The sequence below is a fragment of the Semicossyphus pulcher genome, unplaced genomic scaffold (assembly GCF_022749685.1).
Source record: "Semicossyphus pulcher isolate SPU_LCO1_2020_fin unplaced genomic scaffold, fSemPul1.0.p SCAF_20, whole genome shotgun sequence".
In the NCBI taxonomy this organism is placed as follows: domain Eukaryota; kingdom Metazoa; phylum Chordata; class Actinopteri; order Labriformes; family Labridae; genus Semicossyphus; species Semicossyphus pulcher.
In genome coordinates, this window is record NW_027211694.1 from 7,094,257 (window position 1) to 7,108,103 (window position 13,847).

Genomic DNA, 13,847 nt, shown 5'->3' on the forward strand with positions numbered 1-13,847 from the left:
AATTTCACATTTCACCCTTTTTATCTTCAACAAATCGAGATCTCTTTGAAGTTCGGATGAATCTAGACATTGAACAAGCACACATTTGTACCCCAACGGTATGAACTTCTTTGAGTATAAAAATAACACAGCGTGAGACTCAGTGACTTCACACTTTTTACAGCGTGTAAACCCCCCTCCCTCTGTGACACGGCTCCTCAAAGCTGCTGCTTTAAATAAAAAATGTGTTCTCTGAGTAATTTATCTCCTTAAATCCGGGTTTAAAGGAAATTATTCAGCTCGTGTGGCGCTAATGCTGCTGCAGTGTTTTCACCAAGCTGTCGCTGATAATATCACATGATGATTTAAAAGCGAGATCACACGCATATTGACTAAAGTCCGCGCGCTTCATGCCCGGGTTTCTTTTATTTCCTCGTCACTCGCTTCTTGTCCGAGCTGTCGCCTGGACATGTCAGATCTCCAGCAGCTTTTGATCGCGCTTGTACGCAGATGGGATGTGCACAGAGAGAAAGAGGGAGACGCACTCAAGTGTCAGTGTCCTACTTTGCTGTATGTTTTTGCGTCTTTGCAGTAAATTCTGACAGCATAACTCGTCTGTGATACAATAGAGACCGCTTTACATTTCAGACCTTAAAGTGTAGACAACGTACCCGCAGATAGTCGACTCTCTTTCAAATGCTGTTTGAGGATTAGGTCTCTTTTCACATAAACATTAGCACTGTCTCAAAAAAGCAGCTGCGTCATTCATTTCAATAAGGCCATTGCATTGTCAAAGCTCTGCTTTGTGTCGCTCATGTATTAGCATTACATTAGAGTCCCAAACTTAAGCATCTGTTTTCTAAAAGATGAATCCCCGCTGTTTTGAAACCCACATAAACCTCACTTAACGACACTTGAAGGTGTTTTTCAAAATCCTCAGACTCTTCAAAACATTAGAAAGCATTCAGTCGTCTGCATTATGAAGCAGATTTTCAACGTGTTTCTTAAGTGTTGGCTCTGTTTCCTGCAGCTGAAGAGTAAAGCTGGAAATAAGTATGTCCTTTTTGTTTGTCTCTAAATGGTTTGAAGTGTCTTTGAAGGTTTAATTGATTTTTAAAAATATTTTCAATGTTTTTCTTTGAGAAAAATGGATGCTTCGTTTTGTGAGTGAAAATGAATTGCACCGTTGCGCTAAAATATGAAGCAAACCTTATTTCAACAGTAGAATAAAAAGTGTTTTGTTGCACTAAGGTAGATTTCAGTAGGGCTGTGCCATATCATATCATTCAGATTATAACGGTATAATTTTTTTACATGATAAGAAAGTGTCATATCGCGATATCAAAGACGGAAATTTGCAAGACATTACAGCTATAAGTTGACGAGCATGAGAGATGCCTGTCTGTCTGGGTAAGCCCCGCCCCTGCACGCTTGGAGTGTGTGAGTGTGAAGAGGCGGGGCCGCTCAGCTGAGAGCAGAGAGCACACTTGGAGGAGAGCAGAATTCAGTGTTTGATTAGAGATTAGCAAAAGAATTGAAGACAAGAAGAACAGTTGCATTTGAATGTAATCGTCATTACGTGCTGCTTCGGAAAACACTGGTGGCAGCGACGTGACGCCTGCGCAGTAAGCATTAAAAAGTTTACCCAGTACACCACGCAGACGTTTATGGGCTTAATGAATGAACACATCAATGAATCATCTTTATATAGCCTAAATTTCGCTTTTCTTCTTTATTTATATCGAGTAATAAAGTGTGCAGCTTTGCTATTTACTGATTTAAAAATAAACATACAGGGACGCTTGTTACAGTGGCAGATTTAAAACCTCTTATTCATAAGTAAGAAGAGAGTCTAAGCACATCACAGCTTGTAGTAGCAGGCTACAGCAGTGTACACTTTTTTCTATGTTGTCATGTATTAATTTGGCTGTGGCCCAGTGGTAGAGTCGGTCGTCTTTCAATCGGAAGGTCGGAGGTTCGATCCCCAGCTCCGTCAGGCTACATGTCGAAGTGTCCTTGGGCAAGACACTGAACCCCAAATTGCTCCCGGTGGCATAGCCAACGGGTATGAATGTGATATCTGATTGACAGTTGGGCACTTTACGTAGCAGCCTCTGCCATCAGTGTGTGAATGGGTGAATGTGATATGTAGTGTAAAAGCAGCTTTGAGTGGTCGCAAAGACTAGAAAAGCGCTATATAAGTACAGTCCATTTACCATTTACCATTTATTAATCCAAACGTGAACACTGACTGGGTGGGCACAGAGTGTGCTAAAATGTATTAAGGCCTAATTCTGCTTTGAAAATGTGCCAGAAGCTTTTACAGCCAAAATCTTCCCCCAGACCCCCCTGGTTCATTGGAAAAGAAGGGACATTCGTCAAAAGCACTTTATTTTGTTAGCATCAATAAATGCTGCTGCCATGATATAATGTTTAGGCCCTATCACCCACCCCTAGATTTCAAGAATAAGTAGACCTACCCTGCGACACACTTGCATGCACACATGAATGTAAATGCCCTGTGTGGCCTGTGAATGTGTGCAGTGCATACTATATGCACGGCACACATTCCAACCTATTGTCCCACATGAACACATGATTACATACAGTATGAATGCATGCATACCAATGAGGGTCTGATGGAGTGTGTAGGTTTCCTAACCACGCACACACAGTCAGACACGGCAGTGTAACTGGTTTGTGATGCTTTATGGAGCCCTGGAGATAGTAGATGTTTCTGCACCCAGAGATAAAGAGGATGTAGACACACGCGCACAAAGCACTTGATGGTAAATGTAGAGAGTATAACGGAGCTGTCACAAAGTAGAGCGTGTAAGAGTGTAAAGAAAAAGGCCTCTCTGGAGGATCTGCTTGACTTCTCTTCTAGACTGACAAAATTACTGCAGCCAGTTTGCTCTTGAGCAAGGCACCTCAATCAGACTCACCTCAGTTAAAAATAAAAGGGGCATTGTTTTGAGTGTTTCTTGATTAGAGGTGGTTTGTTATGACCGTCACAGATCTTGTCAACTTAAAGGAGATACGTGTAATTTTAACGTCAATGTCATTTTGGGCTGACAGCGTAATTATAGTAAACAAACAGGACATTCACACAAATGAGTGCCAGCCATGAGATGTACTTTAACACTCCACTGATAGGCCAGATCTCATTGGATGGTTAAGGGTCAAAAGCAGGAACAGGTTAAGTTCAAGAGGAGTGTTTGGATTAAGTAAAAACTCCAGCATTTCATCTTCATAAAAACCAGTGGGACAAATCAAATGCTTCGGTTTAAGGAAACATCTGAGATGATGGGAAATTTGGTCTTACTTTGAAAAATTGTAGTTTATATTAATATTAAATGACCTATTTAATATTTATGCAAGGGGCGCTGGTTTAGCTCAGTTGGTGGAGAGGCCACAGTCCTTGATGCTCTGATCGTAGGCTCGACTCCCGGTCTGCCGATCGTTTGGTGCGTGTCTCTCCTCCCAACATTTCCTGTCTCTCTTCAGCTGTCCTTTAAATAAATGCAAAAGCTAAAAAAAATTTAAGAAAAAAATAGATTGATGCAATAGAATCGATAACACCACCAATCCCAAAAGTAACCCTCAAATCCCACAGGATCCATTACCGGCACGTTCCGTGTGCGCCGCGACCTCCAGAGTTGATCGAGCCCATTCAAGTCAATTCTCGTGATTCCACAGCACGCGCCTCCGTCCGTCTCTCCGCTCTGCTCCGCTAACGATACACGCCGAGTCTATTTTTGACGGAGGCCGCATCAAGCACGCATCAAGCTGAATAGAGCAGATTGTTCCAAACAGGAAGTCAGACACAAATACAGCATAGAGCGTCCGGTCATTTCAAAATAAAACACCATGTACAGACCGGTACAGACTCCCGTTTTCTCCGTTTTTTTAAACAACAACACACTGAAATCTTGAAAAAAGAACACTTTTAATTAAGTAGTGTACTCAGCCATTGTAGAAGCACAAAAATCACGGAATGATCTCAAAAAGGGCAGATAATCAAACTGAACTGTCATTTATGTGTTGCTCTGTCTAAATATTGATGTTATCGCGTGATCTCGCAATTCGAGTTCTCCCGCAATCTTGTGATCTCACAAACCCAGCTGCTTGGGCCAGCGCTCCCCGCGGCGCGACACGGATCCTGTGGGATTCAGGCGTAATGCTGAAACAAACCGTCGATCAAAACCCTCCACTTAACCACTCCACTCACCACTTAAGCATGTACAGGACGAAATCAGAGAAGAGAGAAGAGGTGCGGCTTTGTCCACAGGGGGCGCTAAAATCAACACAACCCGAAAGTTCCTCACAGGAGCTTTAAGTTCTATCTTATCTGTTTTTCCTTTAAGGCATGTATGAAGCACAAATGCCAAACACTCTGTTTTAAGCTTCTCAAATGTGAGATATTTTTTGTTCTTTATCCTAAAAAAGAAACACAGCTAATCCTTTCATTATGAAAGTTGTACCAGGAATTATTATTACCATTATTATTGTATTCTAATGAATTGATTAGCAGTTTACTTGCAGAGCTTTCAGACACTTTTTTTCCACCAGAAAATCTTCACATTTGTTAGTAACACATGCGCACACGCACAGATCACTAATCACTTTGGCATTCAGAGCTCATTAATATGTTCACACTCATCAATCAGTCAGCCGCTGAGCCCATGTTTGTGCTGGATACACACACGCAGCCATGTGTTGAGCCCTCTGACAGTGTAGCTTCAGCCAGTTAATCTTCCTGCAAATTTGCTCGGATCTGTGCGTAATTTCACGACACGATATTACAGAACTGTACGATGCAATGTTTACGACTCGACTGTTTGTGCCGGCGCTTTATCAAGCCAGACCACACATGTACAAATAGACATGTGCACACACAATCAATAAACAATCACAGGCACGGCGGCTGGCTCCTTAGAGGAGAGAAAATAGAGAGAGAAGAACCACGAGGCGACGGAAAAAAAGATCAATTTACTTTCACCTAGCGTGGTCAGCTCATTCCTCTCGTCATAGCTGGAGGCCTTCTGCACGCCACCTCGAGGTATTAGAGTGACTGTCACAACTAGGAGACCTTTATGTTTGTGTGTGTGTATGTGTGTGTGTTCAGCCAGCAGAATGCCTGCAGCCCCAGAGGAGAGGTGTGGGTCATACACCGCTAATTGAACGGACTTAAGCTAATGCTAACAGTTCCCCAGCGGGAGCTGCACATCTGAGCTAATTCAGTCTGCATTAAAAGGATTTGTATGTAGCATTGTGCTGATTTCAATAAAGCACTCAGTTCATTCACCTCATTAGTTGTGAGTTAAGAGGATTGCGAGCTCTGACTGGCCTCTGCACTACATTTTAGATAGTGTGCCTCTAGATTTGGCAAAAAGCTGCTTTATTACTTCACAACAGATAACAGACAGAAGGTGAATGGCTTCCATAATTGCGCAACAACAAAGTGAAAACAGATAATAGGAGGAAACACAATTACAGGAGAAAGAATTTGAGTTTAAAAACAGGCTGTTTGCAAACTAGAAAACCTGAAATGGTTTTAAATTTTTGACTTACAGGTAGATTTGTGCATCAGTTCCAAAATTGCAGAGACCAGTGACAACCTAACATTGTTTGTCTTAGGAAATAGTGAACACTCTTATCTTAAAAATCTTTAAAGGAGCCACTGACAGTCAAAGCTGGTGTTCTCTGTAATCGATAGAAGCTATAATATTTGAAATTGGCGCCATAGCTGTGGAGAAAGTCGTACAAGCAGCTCGTGGTTTCGCCCGTTCTACATTCCTACAACACCCAGCATGCATTGCGCCCCCTCTCTGAAAGGAACGGCCCAGCGAGAGACGCTGGAGTGAAATACTACCGTTTTCCAGTCAAGGACATTGACTGCTGCAGGCAATGGCTCAGAGCGGGACGGAATCCGAAACGAAACGGTTCGCCTAAAAAATCTTCATGTCTGCAGTCTACATTTCAAACCTGACGATTTTGAACATGACACAACATTGGATGCGGGCGTCCTGGATTGAGGAAGTTTAGTTTAGCGAGCTCCCTGGCCTGAGGTTTTCCACGGCCCATTGGAGAAGCAGATAGCGTCTTCCAAAGGCACAGAGCCAAATTGCCTATTTTTTCCTACCAAAATGGCATTAGCTCCCCATAATAGCATGATCGGAATGAAGTTGAAAATTGGCAAACTGGCCCTTTAAATACTGATTCAACATTCCAACAGTTATGACACATGAATAACAGCCAGGTGGAGATGTAATTAATTGATAGAGACAAAAATCACATTACTCCCTGGGAAAAACATGACCATGTTTTATTAAGAACTCAGGCTGTGCTGGGAAAATAAAGCTAACTTAATATGTTACCATGGCTGCTTCAAGTACCACATTTATCATGAGCAGCAAGGAGACTTAAGAATATCATATTTACTTACTTACTTTTATATTTCCAAACTTAATTTCTTTAAGTTACAACAGTTTTACTTTTAAGGGAGCAACAAGTAACTGCAGAGTTTGTACAGTGGTCAGTGCATGTGTGTCTGGAAAGGAACGGACACACACACGTCTTCGAGCCTTTAGAGGGGGTACTATATATGTTAATGTCACTGAAATGGGCTTTAAGTGTGTCAGCACCTGAGAGGTTCACCTGAGCGAGCTGAAGTTTGATCATCGCAAGAAAAAGATGGAAGAAATGAGAGCAGAGGAGCTGAATGGTGAAGAAATAGTTTTGCGAAATGCGGTTAAAAGTTTGTTATGAATGCGGCGGGAAAGGATGTTTACTACTTTTATTTTCTATTCTCCTGCTGTCTGCTCTGCCCGTCCGAGCACTTTGCCTCCTGGGTTTGTGTGTTTACATCTTTCTGTGAACGTGTGAGGCCACTGGAAGAAAACACGGAGGAAAGGTGGGGAGAATTTCCACGAATAAAAACACTTGCTACAAAATATAGCTCCATGTGTAGCATTAGTTACTCTGAGCTGCTGATAACAGAAGATAAATTGTTCTAGCCACTGAGAATATCAATTAAAACCATTATGATAATAGCCTGTCTGTCCCCGGTGCATGTTTGATTTATACATGAGTGAAGAGGTTTAATGGAAAAAGCAACATTGTTTTTATGCCTCCGCACCGGCAACAGCTGTGGCATTATGTTTTCAGAAACGCCTTGAGGGAATTTCTTCAAATTTGGCACAATTGTCCACTTGGACCCAAGGTTGAACTGATAAGATTTTGGTGGTCAAAGGTCAAAGGTCAAGGTCACTGTGACCTCATGTCCATTCTATTCTCGTGAACGTGATTTCTACGGGAATGCCTTGAGGGAATTCCTTTACATTTTGCACAACTGTTCACTTGGAGTCAAGGATGAACTGATTAGTGTTTGGTGGTAAAAGGTCAAAGGTCAAGGTCACTGTGACTTCATGTCCATTCTATTCTTGATAACGTGATTTCTTAGGAATGCCTTGAGGGAATTTCTTTACATTTTGCACAACTGTTCACTTGGAGTCAAAGATGAACTTATTAGTGTTTGGTGGTAAAAGGTCAAAGGTCAAGGTCACTGTGACCTCACAAGACACGTTTCTGGATATAACTCCACAATTCCTACACTTATTATGATAAAAGTTGGCACAAACGTCCTCTTGGACTCAAGAATGATCTGATTAGATCTTGGTCGTCAAAGGTCAAAGGTCAAGGTCACTGTGATCTCACGTCCATCCCATTCTTGTGAATACGATATCTCAGGAATGCCTCAAAGGAATTTTTTATAATTTGGCACAAACGTTTACTTAGACTCAAGGATGAACTGAGTAGATTTTGGGGGTCAAAGGTCAAGGTCCCTTTGACCTCACAATACATGTTTGTGGCCATAACTCAAGAATTCATACGCTAATTATGACAACATTTCACACACATTTCTAATAGGTTTAAAATGATGAAGTGATGACATTTTATAACCAAAAGATGAAAGGTCAACTTCACTGTGACGGCATAATGATTCATATCACTCCCATTCTAATTGATTTAGACCCCAAGACATATAACCGCAAAGTGGTAATTCTAGTGTAGCATTACTCCCACAGTTTGCTCAAGATTCATTCATCTTAATAGGACACCCTTGTTCCCCTTTAATCATGATAATTTTATGTTAACTGATTATCCTGTTGCTTATAATTCAGCACAATATTCCTCACTTTAAGACAGAAATGAGCACTTGTCGATGCATGCAAACTGCGAAGAACATCCCACTGCGTCTTAGGTGAGGAATTACATCTTTGAGCTAATAGGCGTGCCATTTATTAGCGCACACACACACATTAGTGAAGTGTTAAATGGCATGTTTTCCCCCAGGGATGCTGTTCCAGGCGGAGAAAATGTCTTTTGCTGTAGTTCAGTCAGGCATGGAGGACCTGCCTGCCTGCATGTGTGTGCGTGTTTGATTGTGTGTCTGTGCTCATTAATCCCGTTCCAATCGGCCATGACATGTTCATTAGCCCGCTGCCCGTTTGCATTGTTAACGCTAAGCCTCAAGCCGGAGCTACAGTATGTGTGTATGTTTTGTTGCATGTGTCAGTGTGTGTGTGAGCTCTTAAGAAGCACGGGTCCAGAGAGAAGACGTTTGAAAGAAGCAGAAGACAAATACACAGAGACAAAAAGAGACAAGTGCGGGAATAAAGAGATGCTTAATGTCTGAAAGGGAGAAGTTCAAGCTGTCAATAAACTCATTAACATTAGCTTACTAAAGGAAACACACACACACACACACACCAGGGTACTGCAGATCCACTATTCTGGGCTGATTTCTGTTTCATCTCATTTATTTTGGGTCTCTCTATTTCTGTGTTTAAGCCTGCGGCAAAGTGAACACAGCAGGTTCTGTTTTGATGCTGGCACATGCAAGGTGTTTTCATTTTAGTATGTTTTCCCAGTAGGTAATAGTTGCTTTTGATTAGAAAGAGGTCAAATGTATAAATCAAGTTTTGTACATAAAGCTCAAAGTGTTACGTCCCTGCCCTTCCCTGTTCGGCTCATACATCATTGTCGTATTCCCGGTTGCCTTTCCAGGCTGTCGTGATCTTGCTCTGTTGATGCATTGGTCCTTTAAACATCCCTGGAGTCTGCAGGATACTGCAGCTCTGGTGCTATTCCCCACTGACCAAGTCTCCACTGGCAAAGAAAATCGCACTGCTGTGTCTGTGCCGCATTCTGGTCTGTTGAAACAACTGTAGGCTCTGTGCATCTTGTGTTTGAAGTCTCCATGCATGGATTGACTGATACCAGATGCCTTGATGTGACCTTTGTTCATCCCCTCATTCACACAGTACAACATAGTGACCTTCAGTCGCGTACAATAGCTTTAGTTTTAGCAGTTTTGCACCGAAGCAAAAGTTTTAGATGGGAAGATGAATACCAATCTCCTTGTGAATACTAACTGTGAAGCTACAGCTAGCATCTGATAACCTTAGCTTAGCATTAAGACTGGAAATGGGGACGCAGCTTTTCTGGCTCGTCTTAAGGTACAGAATCTACCTACTAACAGCCCTTAAGCTCACTTATTAACACAATACATTGTGTTTGTTTCATCTCAACTAAAACCAAGCCCTTAATGCTAAGCTAAGTTAGCTAGCTGCTGACCTTCAGTCATGTACAATTGCGATAGTTTTAGCTTTCTGCACCAAAGAAAATATTTTGGAAAATGCCTGTAATTTCTATCTTGGCAAGAGCTCGATGACAACACCAATCTCTGTCAGTATGCTACATATAAGGCTACAGCTAGCATTTAATTAGCTTAGCTGAGCATTTAGACTATAAGCAGAAAAAAGCTTTACTGGCTCTGTCTAAAGGTAATAAAATCCACCTACCAGCACCTTTAAAGCTCACGTATCAACGTGTTACATCTTGTTTGTTTAATCTCAACTAAAACCAAACTCTTAATGCTAAGCTAAATTAGCCAGCTGCTAGTTGTAGCTTCATATTTATCGTACAGACTTGAGAGTGGCGGCAATCTTCTTATCTAACTCTTACCAAGAGAGTGAATAAGCATATTTCCTTTGACACCTTTCTCTTTTGAGTGGTAAAAGTTTCCTCCACAGCGTTCTGTTTTCACATTTAATTTTATGTTTCGGGTTGTGTACAGAACCAACACTAAATGGACTTATTGCTCGTAGCTTGCATCATACATTCATCCCTGTATTCCTCCTTTTCCTCCTCTTCTTCCTCTTTCCTTTAATATGCGTCTTCTGTTTGTACCTCCCTGAAGTAAAACCCTCCTTACTAGCATACAGAGTGTCATGTCTTTCTGTTACTCATTTTTCTACCTTACTGTTCCTGCTTCCTTTATTCTTCCCCTTCCTCATAGCTTCCAGCCTTCACCTCCTGCTTAATATTCTCACCTCTAACCATCATGTCTTCCTGCTGCTCTTTGTTCCTTCCTTTTCAAATCTTCCAGGTTTTTTTATCTCTCCACAAAGCGAAAACGTTTCTATCCGTCCAATTCTCTTTACTTTTCCTGCCCTTCTCTTGTTCAACTTGTCCCCCTGCTCTTGTTTTGCTTGTGTTCATCGTCTCAGCTCAATTCCGTCGATGTGAAGACTCTTCAAAGCCGCATTAGCGTGCGGCACGCATGAAAAACATCCCTCTTTCCCTCCTCTGCTTTCATTTCCCTTTCATATCCTGTGCCCCCTCTGCTTCTCCCTCAAGGTTTACTTTTTGTGTCTTGAGTCACAAACAGTCTGTGAAGGTCGCATGAAGGTTGTCCTGTCATGTCTCTTAATATTTCAGGATGTTATTTTGCCTTTATGCTTCACTGTATTGATTCACTCTGCCTGAATCCTCTGACTTGTTCTCACACACACGCAGAGACACACACACACACCAGCAGGGTTTTGACTGCCTGAGCTGTTTGTGAAGTAAAGCAGCAGGTTGTTGGGAGCTGCAAATGTCTCATTATGTAAGATGTGTTTACCAGATGCCGTCTACAGTTTCAGTCGTCCACCTCGCTTGTTTTCTCTCACTGTCTCACTCTCTCACTCCCTGTGAGCAGTTAATATTTCTCTCGCTCTCTGATCATGTCTTTCTTTATCGTCTGTGCATCTCGCTCTTTCTTACCTGCATTAGGATTTTGCATTACATAAGTCATCTACATACATCTACAGTATTATATCATGCACATGAGTTTGAATTTGTGAGTCATATCCAGAGGTGCACACAAGCATTCCCTGTAGTCTTCAACAGAAATCATATGTGAAGGGATGTTGGGTTTATGCCTGGCCCACACTTAAAGATTATTCAAATCTTAACAGATGTTGAAAATGTGAGAGAGCGAACACATGAAGATATATAATCATAGATTGAACAGTTTTGCTGCTATAGTATGTGGAGAGCAACGATTACGCTAAAATATCACATGCTAACAGACTCCAATCACCAACAACCAGAGTCCTGACTCTCACAACTGGAAATCTCGCAAAACTCTCGCAGTCCAACGAGACTTTAGAGTAAACAAACATGGCGGACGACGGGCAGGAAGATTTGGCGAAAATTCAGGAGAAAAAAAAGAACAAACTGCGGATGATGGTTTTGTCGCCATGGCTGCGGTTGTTGTGCTTCCTGCTTCAGTCAGCTTGCTTCCCCATTGGCTATTGTTAAGTTCCACGTTACAATCCACAGACTGCGTGCTAGGCGGTCATCAGGGTTCCCCCCACAAGACAGGATAACGGATCGTAAATATTGAACATGTTTAATATTTATGATTTGAAATCAGACTGGCCATGACGGCCTTCCGAGCAGATCGGGGGAAGTAAAATCACTCTTTACATCCCTCACACCACAGGAACATCTGGAGAGATCATCTTTAGAACCTTCAAAAAATCGGGATTTTGCTTACGATTGTCAAAAGGGGCGATTTATCTTGTAGTGTGTACCCCGCTTCAGGAGGCAAACAATAAAAGATGCAGAACAACTGCAAAAAGTACTGAAAAAGCCTTTTTTATTTTTAGAAAATAAAAGTGTAATATTTCTAATCGTTCTGTCTCTCTCTGAATTCAGCCAAAGCAGCGCACCTCCCTGTCCTCGTCCCTGGACGTCCAGAGGCCGGTCAACCACAGCTGTGAGCCCAGCGAGGTGAGCTCGTCGCTGGGATACGCCAGCTTCAGCACCAGCCCCCCCGCCAGCCCGCCGCTCAGCCCCAATCAGGAGGACTCTGCCGGCTCCAACGACGACTGTCAGCTCACAGGTGAGACTACACAAACAGGCAGGAGGAGAGCAATTAGTGGCAAAGGCGGTCTGTCAGGCAGAAGTGAGAGTGAGTATCGGCACTTCTGAAATACACTCTACGCTGACCTTTGACCTCCCTGTGGAGGAGGATGAGCAGAAACACAAATATCACCTCAAGGGAAAAATCACTTTTGCTTTCAGGTTTCTTGACTTTGTCTGCTGCCCAAATTTACATGATTGACTTGCTTATTTTATTTGTTCTGGGGTTCAAAATCTAAATAGATATAATTTGTGTGGAAAAGCAGAATTTATTCGCATTTAAAACGCTAAAAACTGAATTGTTTGAGCTTGATAAATAACTTAAAGTTCCTCAAAATAGTTGCAGATTATTTCTCTTTTAATTGACACATTTCGGCTCTAGCATCTCTACCTGTCAGGGATTGGTTTATGAAGATACATGCTATATATTGTAGGTCTTTTGAATATCGTAGTTGTATTGTGAAGCTGTTTCTCTCCATGCAGTGTGACATTAGTTGAATACTTGGTGTTTATAATCCAGTTTGTGGCTCAGGGAGTTGTTGTGTTTGGTCAGCCCTTTTCAGTTATAGCATCAATAATGCATAAAGCACTCATTTACTCTGAAAGTCTATATATTGCATTCTTTTCTTTACTATTAAGTTGGCTATTATAACGGCGCTCATATTTTTCATTCCTGCTGTTGAAGCCTCTTCTCTCATTCGGCCTTTGTTGCCTGAGTGCAGGTGTTGTTTAAACTCTCTCAGCCTGGAAACCAAATGAAACTTTAATCCTCCCGCCCTGGGACCCAGAGAATAGAAATCATATTTCTCCTCCTGTCACACATGAAACCAGAGCCGCGAGCCAAACACCTCAGAGGCCGTCAACAAATGTTAGAGAGAACTGCTGGACTCAGGTGGACGGTGGAGGGAGTGGAGAGATGAAAGATTTCTCTCTAAGGGGAAGCAGAAATATGATTTAGAAATGTAGCAAAATATACTACATGGCATTAGTTTTGTCACTTTAGCATAAATTCTTTCGATCTGAGCCTACAGTGCAACGTGAGCCCCACCTGTTGAAAAATCAAAGGTTGAATCAAGCAAATAGAGAAATTCTGCACAGGGTTTGACCTTTAAATAAAGTCAGGTGGGTTAGACAAATCTATCGCCACACGGCATGACTTATTAATGACAGAGCTGCCTGTTTGCCAGGCTGAAGAGCATCAAACCATGAAGAGAAATTCAGCGTTGAGGAAAAGCCAGAAAACAACATAGCAGGGTTTTTATAGAGCAGAGCTACTGTAGCTACTGAGAGCAGAGATTCTCGCTACCACTCATCAAGTGGTAGTCAGCTCTTTGGGCTAGTTAGCGTGGAAAGATGTACCGTAAAATGTGATGTATAAGACACTTTTAATACAATTTTTTCATCTAAGAAGTGGGCTGCGTCCTATATACCGGAACGACCAATATACCAGTATAAAATGCAGAGAGAGGTATGTTATTGTGTTACAGTATTTTACCCAGACGATGGCGCTATAATGTAGCTAAAGTTGTCGGTTGTTAGGTGGTGATGTCACACAACGTCTCCTATTTACAATATGTCGCAGTGCTGTTTTGTGTTTACCTCACTAT

At 42.0% G+C, this 13,847-nt stretch overlaps 1 protein-coding gene across 4 annotated transcripts in view; it reads left to right on the forward strand.

The window, feature by feature from the left end:
• The window catches only part of anks1b (ankyrin repeat and sterile alpha motif domain containing 1B), a 244,029-nt gene that overhangs the window by 144,869 nt on the left and 85,313 nt on the right, over positions 1-13,847 (forward strand). For all 4 annotated transcript variants that reach the window (XM_069671528.1, XM_069671525.1, XM_069671527.1 and 1 more), the window contains exon 13: positions 12,034-12,220. In XM_069671528.1, the coding sequence (XP_069527629.1) occupies positions 12,034-12,220 (187 nt within the window). The remainder of the gene's footprint in view (positions 1-12,033; positions 12,221-13,847) is intronic.